Raw genomic sequence first — 27,882 nt, 5'->3', positions numbered from 1 at the left:
ATTATATTTCTTTATATAATTTTCGTAGCTAATCTACTTATAGTATTACTTATTCCGCTTATAGTCCTTATCGAGTAACCTTAAATACTTCTAGGTTATATTTATAACTAGCGTATACTAGTAAGAGCTTAGTTATTTCTATAACTAAGCTATTATAAGCTAGTTAAGCTATTAATAGCTATTTAACTTAATCGTTTTATTCGTAGCTAATATAGTATTATAAATATTATTTAAGCGTTTAGTTAAGTCGTTCTATTTATCTATCTATTTATAAGTAATAAGCTATACTAAGCTTATATTTCGTCCTTAATTATACTATAAGAGCTTACTAAAATTTAGCTATAAATATACTTCTTTTATTAAAGATAATCTCGTTTAGTAGTCTATAATTACTAATAATAGTTTATAGGAATATATATACTAGCTCTTCTATATTACTTACTTTTTTATACGGTAAGAAGTACCTATACTTTATTAGTCTATTAGTAATAATAAATATACTATTATACTTAACGTTAGTTATAAGTTCTTTTAATAGTAGTAGCTTTATAATATAGTTAAAAGCTATCGAATCCTATAGTTTTTCTAGTACTAGTAGCGGTTATAATTCTCTATATAGTTTATATTATTTAGCTTTACTTCGTATATAAAGTTTATATTTTTTAATAACTTATTATACTACTTCTTTAAGCTATAGGAAGTTATATTATTATTTAATCTATTTTATTATTCTTTAGATTCCTTAGTATCTATATATTAAATATTCGTATATATCTTATATAACTTTATCTTATAATTCTAGTAGTATCTAGACTTTATTTTTATATATTAAAACTTCTAAATATTATATATTATATCTATTTAGTACTTTATATTCTTTTATTTATTTTAGGATCTTTTAGTATATTAAGTTATTAGGTTATATGTAGGAATGTATCTATCTAGTGGTGTGACCAACCATGGTTGGCACGTGACCCGTACGGTCACGTGTGCGGCTGAGGGCAGCGTGCCCCCTTTCTCCACGCTGGCCTCTGCCTCCTTAGATAGAGAATCAAGACGAATACAACATCAGGTTAACCCTAGTACCGTCTCATTGCAGCAGCTGCCGCAGGTGCTCACCACACTGATCAGTGACCGGCCCACGCCCGTCACAGACAGCTAAGTAGAAGAGACAAATTCCTCAACCTTCGAAGGTGCTATAGTCCGCGTCACTTTACTGTGGCCCTGAGTAGCGCTCAGAAGAAGGTTATTTGTGCTAAGAACAAGGAATCTTCCCGCTGGTTTGCCCAGCCGCGCGAGAGTCCTTCCAACTGTTGATTACGATCGCCCGCTAGTTTGCCTAGCCGTGAGCACCGGAATCGACAGGCGACCACATCGCAAACAACTAGTAAGAACGTTCGACCCTTGACGTTAAGTAGCAAGATCCCCGTCAGTTCAGTCTGGCCGCGAACGACCTACTTAGTACGCGACGCTCGACCTCCTATTAGCGACAACTCGTATACGAAGAGACCAATACGAACCCCACATCGTCTCATTCATTTGATCACGATAGCCCCGACCGCCCGAGCTATGTCCCCAGAAGCCCAGCTCGAAGAAATATGCGACCAGATGCAGGCACTAGACATCCAAGCATCCGCATTCCGACAAATTAATATCGACCTTTGGGACAACGATATCACACACGACGAAAAGGACAAGATCGCAGTAACGACATATGTGGCAAAGTTCATATTCATCGTTCAATCTGGCAGTGATCAAGGATACGACCTCCTTGGTTACTTCCAACAGCATTTTGAAGAATGGACCGAAGACACATGGGACCGCGCCCGAATGAATACAAGAGAGCCCTCAGGAAACTACTAAGGAAAAGAGGTATCTACACAGGTTCACAAAGGGGAAATTCGCAACACAATTTCTCATATTACAAACTATCGAGAACCCACAAACCTGGCCAGAGCAGGAGTTTACGGAGATGGTGTTTGATGAGAGGACTGCTGCCTTCAGGAGGCAGACAGCATTACTAGGATCAAATGCTTCCACTAATCCCCATCCGTCTCAACCTCCTTCACCATCAGTTACGCCCTTAGCAGCACCTCATCAAGGTCTTAACGAACCACAACCTATTAAGACCCTAACGAGCCCTCCTAACGCACCTACTCCTGCTCCGACTATCCAAGATAAACCTGCTCCGACCTCTCTTACTATTCATCCGACTTCCTACCGCTTCCAGAACCCCGATCTCGTCCAACTTGTCACCAACCCCATCCCCGAACACTTATCCGGCCCTGCAACCTTTGGAGAATACATGAAACTCCCCCCGGATAACATCCCGAACGCTATCGTCGATAGCGACATCCAGCAGAAGTTTATGAAGACCTGGAACAAAGATCGGAACTACACAGGAGAGCCGTACGATCTCCTTGATGATAAGCTCCGCCTCTTCTTAAGCAACTGCTCTCATATCCAAGTGAAACCGTCACAATTTCACGCACTCTTTCCCGGATCCTTGATGGAAGAGCCCAAAGATTCTATCTTGATAAGATCACATGGGCTACGACGTTCCGACAAGCGTATGATATCTTCAAACAACACTTTGACACGGAAGTCAACCATGTCCACTACCATACTGACTGGACAACAATAACCTTTAACTCCATCCGTGCCCAAGATGCTTCGAAGACCCCCCACGAAGTGCTTCAAACCCTCTTTGATAAGCTTCAGCTCTGCCAACGAGCCCTTGGCAGGAGTACGGAGGAGACCTTCTACTGCGTACAACGCTTATGAAAGCATGCCGTGGAGTACCCGAACTCCAATACGCTCTTTTCAAACCCGCCGATAACGTCGAGCACCTTCTTGCAGATCTTCGTGCATCCGTTGAAACCCATCTTGCCCTCATAACAACTTCTCAATTTCCCTGACTTTGCTGGATCATTCGATCATAACGATCCACGCCATCAGTACTACCTCGACCGTCGATACAATAACAACCGCTCGAGGCAGATACGGATATTCAGGTCAACGACCCAGCCGCGGATACGGACAAAGCTACAACCGTGGAAACTACCGGCCTCAAAGCCGTAGTAACTACAATCCTAGCTACAATAACCGCAACTGGACAAAGAAGTGTTTTGTTTGTGGACAAGAAGGCTGTTGGTCAACTAAACACTCTACGGATGAACGACAAAAGCCAAGGACCAACATATCACTCAATGCCACTTCATAGGTGTACAACTCACGGACATCGGAGGCTATATTCTAGACTACGAAGGTCATGAGATGAGCAGCTTTGATGACACTGAAGATACATGGGAAGAACATGACAATAGCACCAACGATCACCCGGAACAATGGCAAGCAAGCCAAATGCTCTGTCAACAGGCATTCAATCATTTGATCACAGGAGAAGACGTCTATCAGACGGATCAAACCGTTGTTCCAGCCTCGCAATTTATTATTGAAGATCGCTATTCAAGGGATAGATTCCAAGGTATCATGATCGACACAGGTGCAGCAACATTCTCCACAGCAGGATATTCTCAGTACATCGCCCTACAACGAGAAGATCCTTCTGTAGCTCTCGACAGCTCTACATCCGGCCAGGCCTCCATCAAATTTGGCAACGGCGACACGATTAACTCCTTGGCACAGTTGCCTAAAACACCCTCGGAAGGATCACGTTCCACATCCTTCAAACCCCAACTCCCTTTTTGCTCTGCCTTGCTGATATGGATCGACTTGGTATCTATTTCAATAACATCACAGATACCATCAATTGTAGTAATCATTGTACTAATCGCCCTACCAGCATCCCAGTCATCCGCAAATGGGGACATCCCTGGTTCTTCCTTACGAAAGATGAAGAGTCTATCTCGTTTCTTACGGAAACAGAGATTCGTACACTTCACCGACGCTTTGGACACCCAGCAGTCCCTAGGCTCCATCACCTCTTGAAGCAAGCCGGGCACAGTGACGTCTCGATAGACACATTAGAGACTATCTCTAAGTTCTGTCACCACTGTCAAATGCACTCACAAGCCCCACGCCGCTTCAAGTTCACCTTAACGATGATCAAGAATTCAACTACGAAATCATCGTTGATGTGATGCACCTAGGAACACCACAACGCCCTGTTCTACACGTTGTGGACTCAGCTACTGCTTTCCAAGGAGCCAGATTTTTACCGTCAATGTCAGCTAAAGATACATGGAGACCCTCCGGACCCTCTGGATCGACACGTATCTTGGACCTCCTGATACCCTCCGTCACGATGCAGGAACTAACTTTGCTTCTCTCGAATTCCGGAACGAAGCAAAGATTATGGGGATCAAATGCTCTCAAGTACCTGTTGAGACGCATTGGTCCATTGGAAAGATTGAACGCTATCACGCACCCCTCCGACGCGCCTTTAACATCCTCCATGCTGAGATTGGCCACACCACTTCCGCCGAAACAGTCCTTCAAATGGCTGTTAAAGCAATCAATGATACGGCAGGACCTGACGGTCTTGTGCCTACGTTGCTTGTTTTCGGCGCACCCTCGCGTATCTACAGACTCGCCCCTTCCGCTTCCACCCTCAAAAGATCGGAAGCTATGCAGAAAGCGATGAAAATGCTCCGCCAACTCTCGGCAGAAAGACGAGTTAAGGATGCCCTCCATGCACGCAACGGCCCGAGCACGACAGAAGTGCTATCCTCCCGCTGCAAAGTAAAGTTCGTGTTTAGAGAGAAAGACGGTTGGCAAGGACCCTTCAAGATTGCATCGATTGATAGCCATAACATCACCATTGACACAGTCAACGGCCCCCAAGTCTTTCGATCGACCCTTGTACAACCGTATCTGCGTGATGATACCACTCTTTCCGACCCTACACACGACACAGACCCCTCAGGCATTCGTTCAGATCTTAATGAACAACCGGCTCAAGACCCCGTTAAGACCCTAACGGACCTGCCTGCCCGACCCGAACCCCCGGCCCCCCGCAAGAGAGGACGCCCACCAGGATCAAAGAACAAGCCAAAGGATTTGATCATGATGGCCCAAGCCGTAGACCAGAGCTTCTTGACCCAAAAGGAGGAAGATGCACAAGCTCTTTCCTCAAGCTACGGTCTGATGGCATAATCACCTCTCCTGGTGACCCTTCGAAGAATCCGATAACAAAGAGATTACTGACCTCGTTGGCCGCGGTGTATTCCAATTTGAACGATACGATCAAATGAGTCATGGAAACTATAGAATCTTTCGCTCTCGAATGGTTCGTGAAGTCAAAGGAATCAACACTAAGCCCTACGAAAAGTCTCGACTTGTTATTCAAGGACATAACGACTTTGAGAAGACCACCCTCCTGACGCAATCTCCGACAATTCAACGCGTTAGCCAGAGACTCATCCTCGCTATTGCCCCGGACTTCTTCAAAACTACGGCATACCCTCTCCTCCGTGATATCACTCAGGCATACCCGCAATCCCAGACCAAGCTTTCCGGACCATTCTTACGTATTTGCCCACGGAACTACAAGGCAAATACCCTAACGGAACAATTATTCGTGTTATTAAGCCCTGTACGGTATCGCAGAAGCCGGAGTCCATTGGTTCCGCACATATCAGCAGCATCACCTCGAAAAGCTGGATATGTCTACCTCCACCTATGACTCCTGCCTACTGATTTCGAATACTGGCCCTGACACGCTCGGTATTGTTGGAATGCAAACTGATGACACCTCATCCTTGGAACGAACAACTTTTCTACCCGTGAAGAAGAAGAGCTACAAAGGCAGAATTTCGTTCCAAGCCCAAGACTGACATCACATACGGAACAACGGTTGACTTTAATGGTGCAAGACTGACGTTGCTGAATAATAACCCCTTAAGAAAGGATCCCTTTACTTCAACAGAAGGGACAAGCAGCAAAATGACCACCATTGACCCTAAAGCAATTGATCGTCACCAGCGCTACGTTGAGGAACGAGCGCGAGCCTCATACATTGCTTCAATTGCTCAACCGGAAGCTTCTTTCGATGTTTCAGTCGCCGCCCAAGTACAGACCCTGAGGATAAAGATTACGCAATTTTGAACAAGCGACTGCAATGGCAAATGGATCACCAACTACGTGGCCTCACGTACAAACCAATTGATCTAGCTACTGCAAAGCTGATGGTTTTCACCGATGGTTCTTTCGCAAACAACAAGGACTTATCCTCCCAACTAGGATTCGTCATTACCCTCGTTAACGAGACAAACCACAAAGAAAAACAGTTCGAGATTAGTGGTAACATCGTACACTGGAGTTCAACAAAGTGCAAACGTGTTACCCGTAGCGTCCTAGCATCAGAGATCTACGGTATGGCCAACGGATTCGACATAGGCATCTCCCTTGCGATGACTATGAAGATAATTACGGAACGACTCAACCTTCCTCCTATCCCTCTCATCGTCTGTACGGATTCGTACTCTCTCTACGAATGCCTAGTCAAGCTCGGTACGACGAAGGAAAAACGATTGATGATTGATATCATGGCCTTCGCCAGTCATACGAGAAGAGAGAGATAACAGATATTCGTTGGATCAACGGCGCAGACAACCCAGCAGATGCAATGACGAAAGCATCACCAAACCGAGCCCTGGAACGCTTCATCGATACCAATAGTCTGACAATTCGAGTCGAAGGATACGTACAACGTTCCTAACCGCTCCTTATACCTATGATCAAATGATTGCTCCTATCAGGAAGACCCTTCACTTCTTCCCAGATATCTACAGCTAAGAACAAGACGTCGGACCCACTTTTGGCAATAATGACACACGCCCCTCACGGCACATTCCTTCACGGCCTTAACGCTACTATCCTTTAGACCTGTTCAAGGTGTTGCTGTGCTTCTCACAGCAAAAGAAGAGTTGCCTGTGTAGGAATGTATCTATCTAGTGGTGTGACCAACCATGGTTGGCACGTGACCCGTACGGTCACGTGTGCGGCTGAGGGCAGCGTGCCCCCTTTCTCCACGCTGGCCTCTGCCTCCTTAGATAGAGAATCAAGACGAATACAACATCAGGTTAACCCTAGTACCGTCTCATTGCAGCAGCTGCCGCAGGTGCCTACCCACATTATACTTTAAATATTATATTTAGCTATCGTTGCTAGTAGTTCCTATTTTCGTTAATTTCTAGGAGCTATCCTTTCGCTATAGGTGCTCCTATATCGTAGTTACTTTATCGACTAAGGGTATTAGCTTAACCGTTTTCTATTCCTTTTCTATAGATTATTTTATAGTTAAATTCTAATAAATATTTAGCTTATTAGATCTATCGTCCGTTTAACTATTACGTCGTTATAAAATATAAGATATTCTTATAATTTATATAGACCTTAACTTTATATTTACTTTTAAAAAGGTAGTATTAAAATTCCTTAAAAGCTTAAATAATTATAAGGAATTCTTTATCGTAGATAGGGTAATTAAGTTCTATACTATATAGCTTTTTCGAGTAAAATATAATTAGTTATAGTCTTTCTTTATTATCTTTTTATCCGATTTATACTCTTAGAGTAAAGTTTAATATATTGGTTTTAAGTTCGATTTATTATTTTAGATTAAAGGTAGTTAAGACTAGTTCTTACGTAATCGTAGTTTTAATATATTCGAAAGCTTCGTTAGCTTTATTATCCTATATAAATCCTTTTTCCTTCTTTATTAAGTTATATAGTAATACTATAATCTTTCTAAAATCTTTAATAAATCGTTAGTAGTAATTTATAAATCCTAGGAAACTTTATATATCCTTAACGTTCTTTAGTATTAGCTATTCTTTAACTAAGTTAATCTTATCTTATTATATTCGTATCTCTCTTAGTAAGATTATATATCTAAGGAAGTTTACTTCCTATATATAGAACTTACTTTTTTTTAGTTTAACTAGTAGTTTTATATTCTAAAGTATATAAAGTACCTTATAGACGTATTCCTTATATTCTTCTAGGGTATCCGAGAAGATTAAGATATTATCTAGGTATACTACTATAAAGATATCTAAGTATTTACGTAGGATATTATTAATTATCCGTTAAAAGGTAGCTAGTATATTTATAAGTCTAAATAGTATTACTAGATATTTAAATAGTCCGAATTTCGTTCTAAAAGCTATTATCTATTTATATCCCTTTTTTATATATAATAAGTTATAAGCGCCTTTAAGATCGAGGGCTATAAACTATTTTTTACTATATAGTCGATCTTATAGTTCCGATATAAGCGGTAATAGTATTCGGTCCTTTATTATAATATCGTTTAAGTGTTTATAGTTAATAACTAGTTATAGCTTACCGTTTTTCTTTAGAATAAATATAACTAGGTAGCTTACTTTAAATATTAACGTTTATATATATCCCTTTTATAGATTCTTATTAAGGTAGTTATATAGCGTTTATAGTTACTTTTTATTTAAGTTATAAATCTTATAAAACGTCGGCGTTATTCTATCCTTAAGATAAATTTTATAGTCCTATTAGCTATATTTAAGTAACCCTATCTTAAGTTCTTTCTTAAAGAGTTTATTATATTTCCGGTATTCTTATAGGATATTCTTTATTCTATCTTATAGGCTTTATTCTTTCTTTTAAGAGCTAGTTTCTCTTAACTTAAGCTCTTTATTAATTTATTTAAGGTCTTTCCTTAGAGTAGTAATAACTCTTTAAATCTTTATATTATATCCTTTATTTTATTTATATTAAATACTAGGTTATATAGCTATATTAGTTAGTATATAGGTCTTATTAGTCGATTTTATTATATCCGCTAGTTTAGTTATTATTTTCGTTTATATTACTAAAGCCTATAATAATTTACTTAAACGGTTATCCCTTTTATCCTATTTAGTAGCTAAATTATTATAAAATTTTACTTTCTCTTAAATCTATTAGTCCTAGAAACTTATATCTTTATTTTAATATAGCTAGCTAGTTTTCTAGTTAATTAATAGGTTGCTCTCCTATAACTATAGAAGCCCTAATATAAGGTTATATTCTTTAATATCTATAATATTAAAGTTAACTTATTTATTATAGCCCTAGATATTAATATTAAGGTAATTAATCTTTATATTAATAATTCTATTATTATAGTTAAAGGCCTTTCCTTTAATATTTATAAGTTTATATAGATCTATCTTATATCTCTATATAAGTCGGTAACGATTAACGACTTTAAGTAAAACGTAATTACTTATTACGCTATAGTCTAAAATTATATATATATAATATCCCGCGATTTAGATATCTAATACTATTTAATCGCTATAGCTTACCGTTACTATATATAGGGTCCTTAGATCTTATCGTATTATACTAGTTTATAGCCCTTTTATAAATAGCGTACCTTATTTTTTACTTAGTCCTTATTTATTTTATTTAGGTATTCTTCTTTAATTTATTATTAATATTATTTCTTTATATTTTTATCGCGTAGTATTATATTAGGGCTTAAGAAACTAATTTTTTATAGCTAATCGAAGATTTCTTATTTCTTAACGCTATATCGTTTATATTATACTACTTTATAGTTAATTACGTACTATACTTTATAATTCTATTCGTTTTCGTACTAAAGGTTAAGTTTTCGTTTAGCGTCTTTTTATTTTTCGCGTAGTATTTCTATATTAATTCTTCCTTAGTCGAATATAGCTTATAGCCTTTATATATATTACTAATAATCTTTTAGTATACCGTTATATTGTTTATACTATACTTATGCCTTTTTATATTTATAAACTTTATAGTTTAAGTATATATATTCGTTATAATCTTCTTTATTATATTTAACTTATTATATAAGTCTTTAAAAGATTAAGGGTTTAAATACCTTAAAGTAAGTAGCGCTATACTATTCCTTTATTTTAGAGTGTTTATAGATTTTATATATCTCTAAAAGATATCTCGTTAATAAACTATAATTATCGCGGTATTTAAGTAGCGTGCTATAATTAGGTTCTAATAATATAACTTAGTTATTTAGGTAGCGTTAATTAATTTTCTAGTAGTTTAGTTTTATACTTAGGTAGGGTTTTAAAAGTACTTATCCTTTAAATCTAACTAAGAAGGCGTCTTATTATACCTTTATCTAAAAGTATATTATATAATCTAAGTAGACGTATAATATCTATAAAATATACTTATAGTACTTATAAGTAAGTAGTACTTATAGATCGTCTTTAAATTCTCTTTATAGTTACTATTCTTATTATAGAGCTATAAAGGTATCGACTATAGTAATAGCTATAGTATAGTCTCCTTTATATAGTACTAGTTAATATCGAATTAATATAGCTTATTAGTTTTCCATAAGAATTTAAGGTATTTATTAAGTTTTAATTTTAAGTATTTCTTTAAATTCTTTAAAGTATAAAGTATATTCTTTAATCGTAGTATTTTCCCTTAGTAGTAAGGGTAGTAGTATAAGTTCGTTCTTATCTTTTATTTCTCTAAGTATTTCTTATTCTTTAAAGCTTATATTATCGATACTTCGTTATTCCTCCTTAGGTTATTATCTAAGTTTCGTAAGTATAAGGGCTATATCTATATCTTCCTTATTATATTATTTATAAATTACCCGTTATTATTATCGATTTTTATTTTATATATCTTCCTAGAATTATTTACCGTTCTTCTTAATTTAGTCTTAAGAGACTCCTTTAAGATAAGGGTATTTTAGTTCTATAAATTTAACTTATTTTTATATTTTAAGATCCCTTCGTTATATTATTATAAGGGTCTTCTTTAATAGCTTTAAGAAGTATCCGGTACCGTCCTTATTACTTAAGTATACCGTATATTTATCGTCGTAGTATATAGTCTAACTAAGGAGTTTATACTTTAGTTCCTATTTATTAGTAGCGTTTAGGTATTTCTTACCTTCTAAGGCTAGTACCTAGTAGGTTTTCTTTTCCTTACGAGGTTATCTATATTCTTTAGAGTAATATCTAAGTTTCCTATAGTTAAAATACTTTCCTTTACTTTTCTATATTATATCTAAATCTATCTTACCTAGGTTAGTTATATAGGCGTAGGTAATAGGAGTTTCGCGCTTCTTTTTATAGTTAGCGCGTTAGTTAAAGTTATTACTATAAGAAAGGTTTTAGTTTCCTCTTCCTTATTTCTTTTCTTAGTATCGCGTATATTATCTATCGTTAATTTATACTACTATAGTAATATAGTCCGAGAGGTTATTAGGTCAATTTTCCTTATAGAGCTCGTCCTTAACTTCTTCTTTAAGCTTATTATAGAATCGTAATATAAGAGGTTCGTTATCTTAATTAAGCTTTAAGGTAACTTAATAGAACTTTATAGTATAATCCGATATTAAGATCCTTTATTAGAGTTCTTAAAGTTTTTATTTAGCTTCTCGTTCCTTATTAGTTATTCTAAATACCTTTATAATAGCTTCTTTAAATCCTTAGAAACTAATAAAGACTTTATCTATTTTATTATCTCGTCGCGCTAGTTAGTTATTAAGAAAGTCCCTTATAATAGGTCTAAACTAAGCGAGTGCTATTTTAGATAAATAATTTCCTATATAGAGTACCTTTTCGACTAGGTCTAAAAGTTTAATAAGGTAAAACTAGTAGTAGGCCTTAAGTTAAGTAAGAAAGTCTCAAAGCGTGCTATAAGTACTATTAAATAGTCCTAGCTATTTTAGTTTAACTACTTCTCTAAGGTCCCTAACTTATCTATTACCTCCTTTATTCCTAAGTAACTATACCTTATATCGAAGGGTAATAATCTCGCGTATTATATCCTAAGGCGATATAGTAGCTCTAGAGTTAGTTAATCTAGCTTACTATATAAGTATATTAATAGTTATAATATTACTTAAAGTAACGCGGTATTATACTAAATAAGAGCTTTTAACGTATAACGACTAGTATTATTTCTAAGGGATAAACCTATCGAGGGGTTTATATTAATAGATATAATAGGGCATAGTCTAAGTAATAATAAGTATATTACGTTAGTAATAAGTTAGAGGTTATAGACCGTAAACTATAACTAGGTAATTAAGTAATTAGAATTAAAGATAAGATTATAATAAAGATCGTAATAATTATAATATTAAAAGCTATCGAGCTATTTATTTAAAGGAGTATTCTATTCCTTCCTTATATATCTTAAGAGCTTCCCTAGATCGCCGAGAGCGCTAGGTAATCCTATTATCTAAGAGCGCTAGAGCGCTAGAGCGATCCTATAATCCTAGCTATAGAGCGTTAAAGCGCTAGAGTAACCTATCGCTCTAAACTTAATTAGCCCGTTAGTCTATCTAATATTCCTTGCTCCTTATAAGGGCTTTTGCCCTATATAGGCCTAGACTAAGGTCTAGGCTAAGTCTATATATAAGCGGCCTCCGCGCCTATATAAGCTAGGCCTATACTTCTCTTTCTTTTCCCCCTTATAGATTATTAACCTTCTTTTAATAGACTATACCTAAGCCTATACCTTTACCTACTCTATAATAGTATAATCTACCCTTTATTTTACCCTCTCTATATCCCTATATATAGAATAGCTATTTTTAGCTACCTTTAAAGCCGACGTTTAATTACCTAGTTTAGTTAAACCGCTTATACTAATATATATATATACGAAATATCTATACTCTTATAGTCGTAAAATTAAAGCGAACGTAATACTTAGTTCGCCTAGGTAATCGAGAGCCTCTTATAATAGTAGGGCTCTATATAACTAAGAGCGGTACTACTATACCTTAGTAAGTTTAATAGCTCCTTCGTAGAGCTTAAGCTATAGCTACTTTATATAGAAGCGAAGCTCTATACCGATAGCGCCGTAATAAGGGATATCCGCGCCTAATTTAACTATCTTTACGCGAGCCTATCCCTACGCCTATAAAGGTATCTCTTACCGTTTACGCGTACTAGTATAAACGGACTAGCCGACCTCCTCGCGAAGCTCTATACTAATTACGGCGAACCTAACGTAGCTAAGTCGGTAGGCTAGGAGCTTATAACGCTTTATTAGAAGCGGAGTAAAGCTATTCCGGCCTACCTCGTATAGTTCGAAGAGGTGCTTTATCGAGTAGACGTATATAGCTAGCCCGACGCGGTAAAGTATAATTACCTTATTATAAGCTTAAATTTAAATTAGTATACCTATCTAAGTAAAAGGTCTATATTAGTAGATATATATACCGATCTCGTCTACCTTCTTTATAAGCTTAGTAGTAATAAGTTTCTTTTTTCGTCTTCTTCTATAGTATAAGAAGAGGATAACGCTAGTAATACTATAAATATCTCTATCTCCGCCTTAAGGACCGAGGATAGAAAGAGGTAGCGATAGGAGGGTCGCTATATAGGCTACGGTAGTAAATCCTACTAGTTTTTAAAGTACCCGCGCTAGGAGGCGCAGGTAAACGCACTCTAAGTAGTAGAGGAGCATACGCGCTAGGACGGAAAGGAGGTTAGGTTTAACGATAGCGACTCTAGCAACGAGTGATCTTAGTAACGCCTCTACGGGCTTCGTCGGCGTCCCCTCGCGTACGGCAGTAGCTACTATACGGATGGAACGTATGCCTATAGCGACCGAAAAGGCGGCTAAGATATAGGAAGGCCGCTAATATAATATAACTATAGCGAAAAGGAGTGCCCGTATAGCCTTATACGGGAGAGAGCGGAGCCTTATATACCGGAGTACCGTCCCTTACGTTGCGGTACTAGGAGCTACTACTATGCGCCGATATAAGGGGGGCGGGATGCTATAAGCTTACCGAAGCTAGCTACGCGCCGTTCTACGTGCCTCCGCTCCTTAGCTAAAAGTACTAAAGCCCGACTCCTAGGGCGCGGCCCCTACTAATAATATAGTCTATCCGAGAAGCTCGCTTAGGAGGGTATTATACGTTATTTACTAACGTTTTTTCCGCGACTAAGCGTATATAGTCTACGCGAGGGTTCCGTCCCCTTAGGCGCGGTATTAGGTATTATTTAAAGGCGCGCCTCTTTAAAAGCTAGGTAGGGGTATAATATAAGGGCTTTTGCCTTATATAGGCTTAGACTAAGGTCTAAGCTAAGTCTATATATAAGCGGCCTCCGCGCCTATATAGGCTAGGCCTATACTTCTCTTCCTTTTCCCCCTTATAGATTATTAACCTTCTTTTAATAGACCGTACCTAAGCCTACGCTTTTACTTACTCTATAATACTCCCTACATTATATAACCTCGTAATATATATTAGTCCCCGCGGTTCGCTAGACTATAGTTATAATATTTATTATACTATACTTTAGGTAGACTTATAGTAAATTCTATTAATAATTCTTCCTATAGTTATATAGGATATAGTAACGATTATATAGTACTATAAAAGCGATACCTCTTAGATACTATACCTTAATATACTAGGTATAACTAAACGTATTTATTTATATCTTTTATTATTCTATCTTAGTAGAAGTTCCTTACTAGTAGTTTACTAGTACGTTAAGAGCTAAAGTATCTTACTAATAGATTATTATAAAAGAGCTATATTAGCTCTTACTATAAGGCTACTTTTAAAAGTACTATAATATAACCCTTTTATAATAGTAGTCTATTTAAGCGTACTAATTAAAAACCCTTTCTTTTTAAAAAGTCTTTAGTCTTCTTTAGCCTATTAATTACTATATTAACTAATTAAGTATATTTTAGTAACTCTAGTAATAGTTCTAGAACTTTTACTATATAAACCTTTATATAGTAGGCCGCTTCTTTAGCGGTCTTCCTTAAGAGTAACTATTTATAACTAGCTCTCTCTTTAGCTTAATCGGCTAATCGTTTAAGTCTCGCGCCTAAATTATTATAGTTTCGCTATAGATAAGCTTATATATTTTCCTTATATAAAGGCACTTTACTACGCTTATATTAACTTAAGGTTAAGCGTCTCTTTACTTATAAAAACGCCTTATTATTTCTTTATATAGATATAGTATTAATAGTAGCTAGTTTCGCTTATAGCTCTAGTAATAGTTCTATAGATAAGGGCTTCTCGCCCTTATATCTAAGCATTCTTAATAGCGCGTTTACTAAGTTAGATTTACCTATATAATACTTAATCGTAAAGTTAAATAGTACTAAATATATATACTATCTTACTTACCTCTTATTTAAGGAGGTTTAGTATATAAACGTTTAAAGGTTATAATAGTTTAATAATACCTTTACTTTATACGCTGCCCTTTTAATATAATATTGCTAGTATTTAAATAACTTAACGATAGTAAAGAGTTCTTAGTCTAAAATACTATAATTAAGTTTAGCTCTAGTAAACTTCCTTAACTAAAATATAATTAGATAGTAACGCCCTTTATTATTAGGTTAAGAGATAATCCTTACTATCGTAAATTATAATATATCTATTTTAATATAAATATATCTTTTTAAATCGTAATATTAAAGGAGTAAAGCTCCTTAAAAAGTATCCTTAAGAGCTTAAAACGCTGCCCTTTTAGCGAGGTTTAGCTCTATACTTCCTAGCTTCTTTTTATTCTTACTCCCCTTTAATAATATAGTTAAGGGCGCTATAACTCCTAAGTACCTATATATAAATTATCGGTAAAAATTATAAAACTTAAGGAAAACCTAAATATTATAATAGGTTATAGGTTTAGGCTATTAAGCTATTACCTTTACTTATTAAAGGTCTATTAATACCCTATCGATAGATAATATAAACCTAAGGAACTTAACTAATTATTAATAAAAGATATACTTTAATAGTTTTATATAAAGCTCTATAGCCCTTAGCCTTTCTATTACTTATCTTAAGTATTTAATATATTCTTTTCTTATCTTAGAGTATATAAGGATATCGTCGAGGTAAACTATATAGATTATATCTATAAGCCCCTTAAGCGCTTAATAAATATAGCTTTAAAATATAGCTAGTACGTTAGTAAGTCTAAAGGGTATTACTAGGTATTCGAAATATTTATAATACGTTTAAAAAGCGGTCTTTTATTTATCTCCTTCTTAAATTTAAATACGTTAATATATATTCTATATATTAATCTTAGAAAAATACTTAGCTCTTTAATAGCGGTTAATAATCTCCGAAATAAAGGGTAAAAGGTACCGATTCTTTTACGTAACCTAGTTAAGTCCTTAGTAGTCTATATATAGCTATAAGGTACTATCCTTTTTTAGAATAAAAAGAATAAGCGCCTTAGCTAGGCTTTTTAACTCTTAGATTATTTTCCTTTTTATCGCGTCTTAGATTTAATTGCATAATACTTAGAGTTCCTTTTATAATAAAAGGTAAATTAGTCTATAAGGAGGTTCTATATTAAGGATTAAATTAATTAAGTAATCTATTCCTTTTCTAGCTAGTAATAAATCGGATTTACTAGCTAAGAAGGTATCTTTAAACTAATAGAGAGTTAGTAGGATTTCGGCCTATTCTTCTTATAAAATCCCTTTATCTTTATCTTTATCTAGTAGCGGGATTAGCTTAGGATTAAGCGCTATTATATATACCCTTACCTCGTTCTTATATTCTTAAAGGAATCTATAGGTATTTTATAGGGTTTTACTACTTAGTTAATACTTAAACTATTACTATTATTTCTATAAGATAATATAGATATATTTATCCTTTAAGGTAGTAACTAATAAAAGGATTAGTACTTAATTATTTAGCGTTAACTTATTAGTATTAATATAAAAATAAGTAATTATCTTTTTAGTACCTCTTATATTTATTATTTAGAGCGGTACTAACTATACTTTATACTCCTTTACCTTACTATTACTAAGCTTTAATAACTTAGGGTATAATAGCGCTACTTATAGTAATCCCTACTATTAAGTAAAGTATATATCTATAAGGTTAATAGCACTATAAGTATTTAGGTATATAGGGACTTTAGTAGGGTTTTACCTTAATATTATTATAGGAGTTTTAAGTAACTATCCTATAGGTATTAAGTTTACTAAGGGAGAGGCGTTTACCTTAATATCTTACCTTTTCTTTATTTTATAGTATTAAGTCTAAGAGTCTTTACTAGGGTTTCTACCTTTAAAGAATTAGTATATTCTATAGATAGGTATCCTAGCTTATTATATTAGAAATATATAATTCCTAATTAAGTAAAAGATCCTTTTCCTTAATAACGTCCCTTAGTTTAGCCCTTAATAAGTATATTACTAGCTTACTAGTTATTAGTTAAATTAATAGTATTTCTTTAACGATTTAGCCTAGCTTATCGGCCTCTTTAATTCCTTCCCTTATATATACCGCCTTAAGGTATAGTACTACTTTTATTCTTAGTTCCTTTAAAGGTAAAAGTAGTATTAGTACGTTACCTCTTATTAGTAGTAGTATCTTAATATTATTAAGCGACTTATATAAGCTCTTCTTATTAATAGGTATAAATAAGTATTAAATAAAGGTTAATTTAGTCTTAAAGTTATAGCTCTAGCTTAGCGAAAAATATAAGAGTATATGCCTTTTCTAATAGGCGTTCGAAATACCTCTTTAAGGAGTTAAGGTATAAGCTAAACTTTAAGGGGGACTAGCTTTCTTATTAGCGAGCCTCCTTTAATTACGTCGCTAATAGTATCTCTTTATTTATAGTATCTTTAATTAAGATAAGTATCTATTCCTTAAAGTATACTTAATTTATACTATATTTAGTTCGGTTAATCGGCGTCTATTCTTTAAGGTATTAGCGCTATCTTACTTTATAGTTACTATATATATAATCTACTATATAGAGGATCTTTATTTCGTTACGATAAAAGCGTCTAAGCGCTACCTTAAAGGCGTCCTTTAGATCGTAAGTCTAGTTTAGACGTTTCTATATATTAATAAGTTAAGATAATTAAGCGATATTTTTAATCTTAACCTTGCTACTACGACTACTATTTAATTTAAGGGAGTAGGACTATCGATACTTTCCTAAATAGATAGCGATAGCGCTAGTATATTTAGTAATTTCCTCCTTTAATTATATAACGCGGTCTTATAGGCATTTCGTTTCCTCTAGCTCCTTAATACGCGCTTATAAGGCTATAAGCTTTTCTTTATAAGTTAACGGTCTTATACTTATAGGTAGCGATATCTTTAATATAGTTAGAATATCGTTTATAATAAGGGTCTATTTTAAGGATATATCTTCCGGTTCTTTATCTCCTAAGTAGATACCTAATATACGTAATAAAGAGGCCTTAACTAGTTAACTACTATATCGCGCTATAGGAGCGTTACGTAGTCTTCTTTAAGTAGCTATCTTTATTAGGTAACTAAAAAGGGAAGCTTTAGAAATTATAAGGGAATATATATTATAGTACGATTAGTTAGGTAGTAGAGATAGCTAGAAGTACTATACTATATATATTATATTCTCCTTATCGTAAGACTAAATCTTATAGGAAGAGGGATTTTTCCTCTTTAGTTAAAGTAGTAAGAGGTCTATAATATATAAGCGGGGTAAGCACGATTCCCTATTAATACCCTACTAATATATTAGTACTATATATCTAAGTACTTTATTAGCTTATACCTCTTAGTAGCGCTCTTATAAAAAGCCCTTATACTTATTAGCTATAAAATATAATAATATATAGACTATATAAATTCTTATAGAAAATATAAAGCTATTAACTTAGCTAAGGTATATTAATATCTTTTAGTATTAGCTATATTAAGAGGTCTAAAAGGGACTTATTTTTATTTATTAGGTTTTAATAGTATTAATAAAAGTAAACGGTCTTATAAAGCCTTTATTAAAGTAAAAGCTAGCTATCTTTTTATAGTAAATAAGGCTTAAAGATATCTAAGAGAAGCTATCTTTAAAGGCCTACCTTAAGAGTCTATAAAAAGAGCTAATAGCCTATATAAGAAGGTAATATTTATAGCTTAAGAAAAGAAAGAGGTTTTCCTTTTAAAGGCCTCCTTATTTTAATTAGGTTTTTCTTTTTTAAGAAGGCCCTCTTTCTTATAGGACTTTCCCTTTTCTAGGCTCTTATTCCTTAAGTAGGTTTAAAAGAGCTTAAGGACCTAAAAGGGCCCTTACTTTCTTTAAGTAAAGAGATAAGTATAAAGCTAAGAACCTCCTTTATACGCTTACTAGCTTAAAGCTATATTAGCTATACCCTTAATATAAAGGTAGGCTATAGCTAAGGGGGTATATTATAAAGCGTAGCTTAATTTCGTAGTTCTTAGAGATATCCCTTAGTAAGAGGGACCTAGGAAGCTAAAAAAAACCGGTTTAAAAGAAGGAGCTAAAAAGAAGTATAAAGAAAAAGGTAAAAGTATAAAAGGAAGTAAAAGTAGCGATAGCTTCTTATAAAGGTAGTAAGAGATAAGATAGATATACTAGTAACGGTTAAAATAAAGGGGAAAAACTAATAAAAAGCTTAGTAGTTAAGAGAATATTAATAGCTTCTTTAAGTAGGATCTTCTATATTAATTAAGATACTAAATAGGTATAAAGAAGGGCGTTAAATAAAGTAAAGAAGGATAATTAAAGTAATATAATAATTACTTTATTACTATAATTACTACCTTTATAAAAATTAAATATCTTTACCTTACCTTTTTAACTCCTTACCTTTAATTTTACCTTTATATATATTTTTATATACTTTTTATATCTCTCTTTATAAGAATAATAGCTTTAAGTTACTAGTATAAAAGGTATTATTTACTAAGAAAGCAATTCTTATTAATTTTTAAATTAGGTTTTAGTAACTACTTTGTAAGTAAAATAATTAGTTAATTATTAAGTAGTTCCTATTAATAAGTATTAAGTAAGAGCGTTTATACTATATAAGGTAAATAGTATAATAAGTTAACTAAATAGTTTTTATTAGTATATATAACTATAAATATTACTATTAATATATATAACTATAAAGGTCCTTACTAGTACTATATCTATACCGCTATTAGTTAAAAAAAGGATCTTTTTAATAGTTTTATAAAAATAAAGAACGTTTATAAAAGTAAGAATTACTATTAATTTAATATACTTAAGGTTAAATATAAAAGTAATAAAAGAGATAATTTATATTAAGGAGGACTAATATAAGCGCTGCTTTTATATATAGTACTTTAAGGGTCTAAGCTATCTATTATTTAGTATACTTAGTAAGGGCTATAGTATATTCCTTACTATAGCTAATATAAGTAGTATAAGGCTAGTCCTTATAGTGCTTTTTATATATTAGTTATAAAAGGAGTCTTTTATATCTTAGTATTAGTTATTATAGCTTATTTACCTTATAAAGAATATAGCTTTTACTTTATTATTTTATTAAAAAGGTCCCTTTTTAAGATTTATAATAAATTACTCTTAGTTTAGCTATTAAAGCTATTTAAGCTTTTTAATATTATCTAAGTTAATATATTTTTAAATCTTATAAGTTTAAGCTTATATTTTAGTCCTTTTATAGGCCTATAATATAAGTAGTATAAGAGCGGGCCTTTAAAGGAAAAAGATAGTAGCGGCGCTAATATAATAGTTTCTTTACTTAGGTAGGCTCTATTAGTTCGACCTAGCTTAGAGGCTATATATAAATATACTAAAAGATAGGACCGGGGTCGCGCTAAAGATAAAGCGGCCTTAACTAAGACTACCTTAGCTAACTACTTCCCTTATTAAAGTAACCTAAGAAAGGGAGAGGACTTATAATAATAAGACTATAGTATTAACTAAACTAGACCTAAACTAAGTATAAACCTTACTACTTAAACTATAGACTAAATAAAACTAATAAGACTTAACTAAGCTAGCTTTAATAGCTATAAAATAAGACTTAGTATTAAAAGACTATAATTAAATAAGACTTAACCTAAAACTAAACTAAGATAGAGCTAATAACTAGCCCTTAAACTATAACCTTAACCTAACTTATTAGTAATAATATCCGCCTTACTATCGCGGTAGGAATAATAAGACCCCTTTAAGGTAGTACGCGGAGTATAAAAAGGAGTAACCTAAGACTTATAAGGAGTATAAGGACTACTATTACTATAAGAAGCTTAATAATAGCTAGCTAAGCTTAACCTTAAACCTAAACTAAAGCTAGCTTAGATAGCTAGCTTATAAAATAAAGTAATAACTAAGGACTATACTAAAGTAAGACCTATATTAGCGGCGGCGTAGAGGCGTTTATTATAGCTTATACTATAACCTTAAATCTAATTAAGGTTAAGACTAATAATAATCTTAGCTAAGACTAAACTATAATAGCTATAAAGACGCTATTAAATAAAGTTAAGAGCGTTAATAAGGTTAATAAGTAATATAAAGTAAGGACGCTTTAAGGCGGGCTTAGCGATAAGAGAACTACTAAGCTATAGCTCGGCGTCGGAGCTAATAAAAGGTAATATAGTAGGATCTTATACTAACTTTAAGATAACTATAAGTATAGAGATAGTAGCGGACTCCTTAGCCTTAGCCTTAAATAAAGCCTTAAACGTAATAGCCGCCTTACCTTTACTTTTACCCTTACCCTTTCCTTTATTAAAAGGGGCTAGGGCTAGACTAAGCTTAGTAAGATTAAAACTATTATCCTTATTATTATAGTTATTACTAGTAATAAAATAAAATAGTTAGTAAGATTATTAATTATTATAAGAGTCTTTTAAGTAACTAAGAGTAACTTAAGCTTAACCTAAGCTAAGGTCTTAATAGTATTATTAAACTTACTTAAGTATTTCTTTAAAAACTTATATATATAGTAGGTATTATTTATAAAATAAGTAAAAGCTAAGGTAAGCGTCTTAATATTCTTAGTAATTATAGCTAGACTAAGGGCGGACTTACTTAACGTGCCCTTACCTTTAGCGGTAAGGGCCTTTTAACTAACGTAAATATAAGTTTCTAAAGTAGCGTAGTAAAAGCGCTTTTATACTAAACCCTTAATAAGGGAAGGTTTATTAACCTTAGACTAAGCTTAGTAAAGGGTATATATAGCCTCCTTACCCTTAAAGGTAATCTAGAATATAGATTAATACTAAACTTAAACTATACTATAGTAAGATAGGGTTACTTACTTAGTAATAAGACTAGTTAAAGTTAGTATAAGCGATATATACTTTAGCTTTTATAGCTAGTAAAGTTAGTAAAAAGTATTAAAAGGTAAGACTAACCTAAGATAAAACTAAGACTAATACTTATATAACTAGTTTTAATAGCTAGTAAAAGACTTATAAGTAAGCTTATTAATAAGGCGCTTAATATATATAAAATATAAGATAAAGCGCTTTAACCTTATTATAATAGCGACTTTCTTATAAAAAAGGGTTTTTAAAAAAAGTAAGCCGCTACTACCTAAGTTAGCTTCTTAGTTAAATATAATAATATAATAGCGAACGAAATAAATATAGTACTAAAGAGACCTAAGGATATAGAAATAAGGAAGGTAAGAAATTAAAGCCTATAAAAGAGATAGTAAATAAAAAGGTAAGAGGAGGTAAGAATAAAACTAAGGAAGGAGGGTAGGTATATATATATATAAGCTAAGCGCGCGTAATTAATAACTACGCGATAGATAGTAAATATAGGCCGCCGCGCCCTTAATTAAGAAGTCGCGTAGCTAGATAGGAACTAATTTTCGATTAACGGAGCTAGCTAATTAAATTTCGATTAGCTAGCCCTACCTAAGAGCGACCTATACTAGTGCCCGGCCTAGTAACCGGATATTACTTGCCCTACTAACTAATAGACTAATAAGCCTACGCGACCGCGGCTACGCGGTAGTAACGTAGGAGCTATAGAGAATAAAGGCGCCCGCGAGTCAGGCCCTTAAAGAGAGACTATTACCTATAACCCTAGGCCTAGGCTAGCGAGCCTAGGCCGCGGCCGCTTAGGATAGTAGTAGCTATAGCCTAAGAGGGCCTACGCTAAAATATAAATATATAAGAGAAGCCCGCGGTAGCTAGCGTAAATTTCCTATATACTACTACTATAACCTTATTTAAGGTAGACCTATATTAAAAGAAGGGAGGGTTTTCCCTTAGGTACTTTAGTTTTTCCCTCCTATTTAATATCGAAGTTTTAGATACCTTTAGCTAGGTCCTTAGTATAATCTTAATAATAATAATATTTTAATCTTTTTAATTTATAATATTTAATTAAGGCTTTTAATTAACCTTATAATATAATTATTCCCTCTTACTTCCTTTAAAAATATCTTAAGAAAATAAAAGGTTAAGCTTAATAAGTAATATCTTTTTTTAAAGGATATATAATTTATATAGTTTTAATAATACTCTTTAATATAGCTAGGCTCCTTACCTTAATACTATAGTTTAAACGTTATAATAGTATTAATAGCTTATAAATAGCTTTAGAGGTAATATTAATAAGTAAAAGATAATATAGTTATATAAACTAAGTATATAACTCTTAAGTAAACGCTTAAGAATATAGTAAAAGAAATAAGGGTATAGAAAGGTAAATTTAATAATATATATCTAAGTCTATTTATTAAGATAAGGGAAAAGCTTATATAAATATAGTTACTATATATAGCTAGCTAAAAGAGGGTATTAAGATATTCCTATACCTAAGTTAGGCCTATATTATATCCTTAAGCTAGGGGAGTTATATTATATAGGTAGGCTCTATTATATATAACTATTAGGTCTACTAGGCATAACTATAGCCTCTTATACCCGCTCTCCTTAACACCGACATTCCCCGTAGTGGTGGCCCGGTTCAGCGTACTATACCTCCTATATTTAATGTCTGCGGCTTCGCATTCCGGCCAATCTCCTAGCAGTTATAGCCCCTATTAGTCCCGCACAGGGCTCGAAACATCGACTTTCTAGAAGCCTCTCCGCATCGCTTCCCTGTTGTAGCCTAAAACACCATCGATCCACACGCATTGCCTGACTCTTTGTTGCCCAGCCAATTTCTTGTCAACTGCGACGTTGCTTTCCCGCCCCAAGCCACACTTCTCCTTGGGCTGCCATATTAGCTTCCAGTTTGAAGGAGTCATAAGCAATGCCGTGTCAGCTTCGTGTCGGTCCATGCCGGGAGGGAGGGCGTGGGATGTACGCTCCGCCACACAGGCCTAGAGGCTTTACAGATGACTACCGGGTCGACAGTGCGCGCGGGACCCTCTCGACGACACTATAGTCGGCAGACGAGGGCCGCACACCCAGAGCCAAGGCCGGGGAGCCCTGACCAAAGACGTCCTGGTTCTGCCGCATATCTCGTCCGTTACCCCCTAGTAATAACTTGCAGGGACACATGAGGAGAGTGCCACCGCGCTCGGGGGCCACTGATGCCGTGCCGCCTCATTTCGGGGACTTGGAGGACCAATTGCGTCCATATCATGCGTCGTACTTGCATATGTACCGACCCTGAAAATCTTGTCTCTGGTCACTGTATCTATGTCACTGTTCCTGGTGCGTTGAGTGGTGTGGTATAAGGCGCCTCCACTTATAGACCTGGCCAAGCTGTTTCTTGAGTAAAATATAAAATACTTTGGCATGATATTAGGCACCGGGGTGATAAATGCCTCGGCTTCATCCCGCAAGCAATTTTATAAAATTCTTGCGTCGGCCTTTCATGCCTAATATATAACATCCAGACATGGCCGTGGCATGTACAACCTCAATCTTGAATTCATCCATCCATCCATCTATTCATTCTTTCCTCAACCTTTTCTATATGTAACGATTCTTCCTTGAAAGAACTCACCAGTTTGCATATTTGCTAACCATGCTTCCTCGAATCCGTTTCCTAGCCGCCAGCTTAATAGCTGCAGCCACAGGTACCAAGGCTCTGTTTTACAATGGGAGCATTGTTTCCTGTGGCACTCCAGACCCTAGCGACGAGTACTTGGCTAGCATGAAGTTGGCCCTACATCAGGACTCCAACATTGCAAAGCGTGAGGCGCCCGCGCCCTCGAAAATTATAGTGCCAACATATATCAACGTCTTGGCCGTCAATGAAGACCTATCGGGCGGCTATCTTACGGTATAGTCTGCTTGCTTTTCTACGGTAAACGATAATAATCGCTAAAGAGCTTTTTAGGAAGACCTAATAAATGCCCGTATAGACCATTTAAATGATTTCTTCGCTCCCAGCTTTTTCTTCGATACTTCGGTCGATGATTTTCATTGGGAAGTTACTCCTGAGCTTTTCGACTCAGGAGGGCTAGTTCGAGATCCTGATAAACGCGACCAATTGCTGGAAGAGAGACACCGAGGTGCTCACCACTCTATAAATGTTTTTTTTGTCTATCGATATGAGGAGGTAGTGCATAGCAGTGGTATGAATGGGGTGGTTGGACGCGCTTCCTTCCCATCCCTCTGGTCATCGAGTGACCCTATTCGGGTTGGTATGGTGAGAACCGGGAACGTGATCGTATCCAGCATCAGCTTTCCAGGAGTTTATTTTCAGAACCCTAGAGCCCGGTTAGCGAATACACTTGCTCACGAGGCTGGCCATTGGTTGGGGCTCAAGCACACAGATTCCAAATCATGCGATAAGGATAACGACGGTATTAAGGATACTCCCGCTCACCAGCTTTTAATAACGAATGATTGTCCTGAACTAGGCTCAGTAAACACTTGCCAACTTCTTGATGATAAACCCGACCATATTCGAAACTTTATGGTCTCGAGTTCAGGGTAAGCGCCTACCAATTCAAACCAAGCCAAACAGACCGTCCTAATATATCTACTTGCTCTAGAGACTGCGAAACCCAAACAATTACAGACGGTCAGAAGGAGCACATGAGGGAAATATACACCAAATTCCGCCTACCATACCAGCATCACGACCAGAATTATTACTGGCCGCAGCCTCCTCAGCCAACGGAGCCTCAGACACAGCAGCAGGACCAGTCGCCGCAGCCAGTGAAGCAGCAGCCTCAGCCAATGGGGCAGCCGCAGAGGCCAAATAAGCAGCAGTACCAGGCCCAGCAGCAACAGCCGAAGGAGCAGCAGCAGTCACAGCAGCAGTCACAGCAGCAGGACCGGCCGCCGCCCCCTTTAAAGCAGCAGACTCAGCCAATAGGGCAGCCGTCTTGGCCAGCAAGGCAGCCGCAGAGGCCAAATGAGCAGCAGTGCCAGGCCCAGCAGCAACAGCCGAAGGAGCAGCAGCGGGCACAGCAGCAGAAGAAGAACAAGCAGCCGCCTTGGCCAGCAAGGCAGCAGCAGAGGCCAAATAAACAGCAGTATCAGGCCCCGCAGCAACAGCCGAAGGAGCAGCAGCGGGCACAGCAGCAGAAGAAGAACAAGCAGCAGGCATGGCCAGAGAAACAGCAGCCGCCGCGGCAGAAGTGGCCACAGACACAGCAAAAGCATCTAGGAAACGGCCGGGGGCTACAATGGATTGAGGGGTCGTGCCTTAGCGATGCCGATTGCAAGACCAACTGCTGCGCTCGTTACTATCCACGCCCTGATTCTTCGGGCGCTGCTTCTTCAAGCGCTGATCCTTCAGGAATATGCTCTACCAAACGGGCTTCACGAGAGGTTGGCAAGCAAGGCTGTGGATATAGCGCATATTGGACTCGTTAGTAGACAATGTACCCAAAAAGACAATCGCTTCTTGGATGCTGTTCGGCATAGACTATCTACCTACCTACCTACTTACCACCTACCTAGGTAGTTGACTTTAACTATGTAACTCTCAACGGCATGATTAGCAACTTGTAGAGCTTGGAGATGTTAAGGACGAGTTGCATGGATATCTCGCCGCCGATAAGGAGCTCCGGTCTTCCAGGTCGCTGACATGGACTTGATATGCAGTGTTTAACGGCATGGGATCAACTGGCACAACGTAGCATTGACTTGCTCGACCGAGGATAAGAGGTGGAAAGCAGGAACGTGTACATGTTTGCATGGCGACTTTGATGCAAGAGTTCGAGCGAGCTACGCTTCACCCGGGGCCAGGATGCGTGGCGCGGGGGAGAAGGAGGCGCATGCTGCTGCGGCGCCGTTGCTGGATCTGGGTTGGAGTTGGTTTGGCCATTCGCGAGCGCCGATGGATGCGTTAGGAAACTGGACGTCAGGCGGCCCAAGCAAACCGAGGACGAGTTGGAAGGCCCGAGGAAAGAGGTGATGAGCTAATCCGATGCCGCGAGGCCGACTCACATGAGGGCTGCCTCCTGAGGGGAGTAGGGGAGCCCTGCTGGTGCACTTGGGGTCAGGTTGAAAGGTTGAAAGAAGGATGGTCTATTCAAGAGGGCCACCTCGGACGCTGGCGATATACACAGCGCCCTCGGGCCCGGACTATTTATCTATCCGCCACCGGTGGGGCGGAGCTACCGCGCGTGTGGCGCTGTGGCTGAGAGCCACTCCCTGTGGCCCCCCTTCTAGCATCACCTGCCTCTGGTGTAATTACATACGTACAAACACAATCAACACATGACGGACAACAGGGCTTCACGCGCAGGCCCAGACGCGCGGGGTTGATGCCCATCGTTTGGCGCCCTTCTGCCCCGGCTGCTGCTGCCTCGCCTTGCCCTGCGCTCGAAAGGAGCATTTGCATCTCGACCATCAAGGGCCCGCCCGGATCGCCCCCTCGTCTGCCTCAAGACCCTCAAGACGGCGGCCGTCCAAGCTGGCCGGCGGCTCCCCTCGTCGTGGACACTGTACACATGACCCAGACGGCCGAGTTCCTCCGACATGTACTGTACTGATACTGTACGGAGTAAGTTAACTTCTGTGCAGCAAGTACGGATACTGTACACGTCTTGCCCGCAGCCGGCCGAAGCCTGCATCCTCATCACTCCCCCGCCTCCAATCGCCGCCGCCCAGACGAGACACGTAGCCGCCCGGCGGTCCCCCAACATCAGCCTCATTGGCTGGCGCCGCTGCAGCCAGCGACTCCAGCCTGCGACTCCAGCCTGCGACTCCAGCGCGACGTCGACCGGGGAGCCAGCCAGTAG

The 27,882-nt window shown here is 36.6% G+C and overlaps 1 protein-coding gene across 1 annotated transcript; it reads left to right on the top strand.

The window, feature by feature from the left end:
* Positions 1-1,569: 1,569 nt before the first annotated feature.
* Positions 1,570-1,863, top strand: HRG_02766 (uncharacterized protein; the record flags this gene model as incomplete). The annotated part of the gene is made up of 1 exon (XM_044861237.1): positions 1,570-1,863. The coding sequence occupies one exon, from the start codon at positions 1,570-1,572 to the stop codon at positions 1,861-1,863; it is 294 nt and encodes a 97-aa protein (XP_044724870.1).
* Between the last annotated feature and the right edge of the window lie 26,019 nt (positions 1,864-27,882).

Source organism: Hirsutella rhossiliensis (assembly GCF_020360975.1).
Source record: "Hirsutella rhossiliensis strain HR02 chromosome Unknown scaffold00002, whole genome shotgun sequence".
NCBI lineage: Eukaryota > Fungi > Ascomycota > Sordariomycetes > Hypocreales > Ophiocordycipitaceae > Hirsutella > Hirsutella rhossiliensis.
The sequence above is the reverse complement of the archived record's forward strand: the minus strand, read 5'-3'. Positions and strand labels throughout refer to the sequence as shown.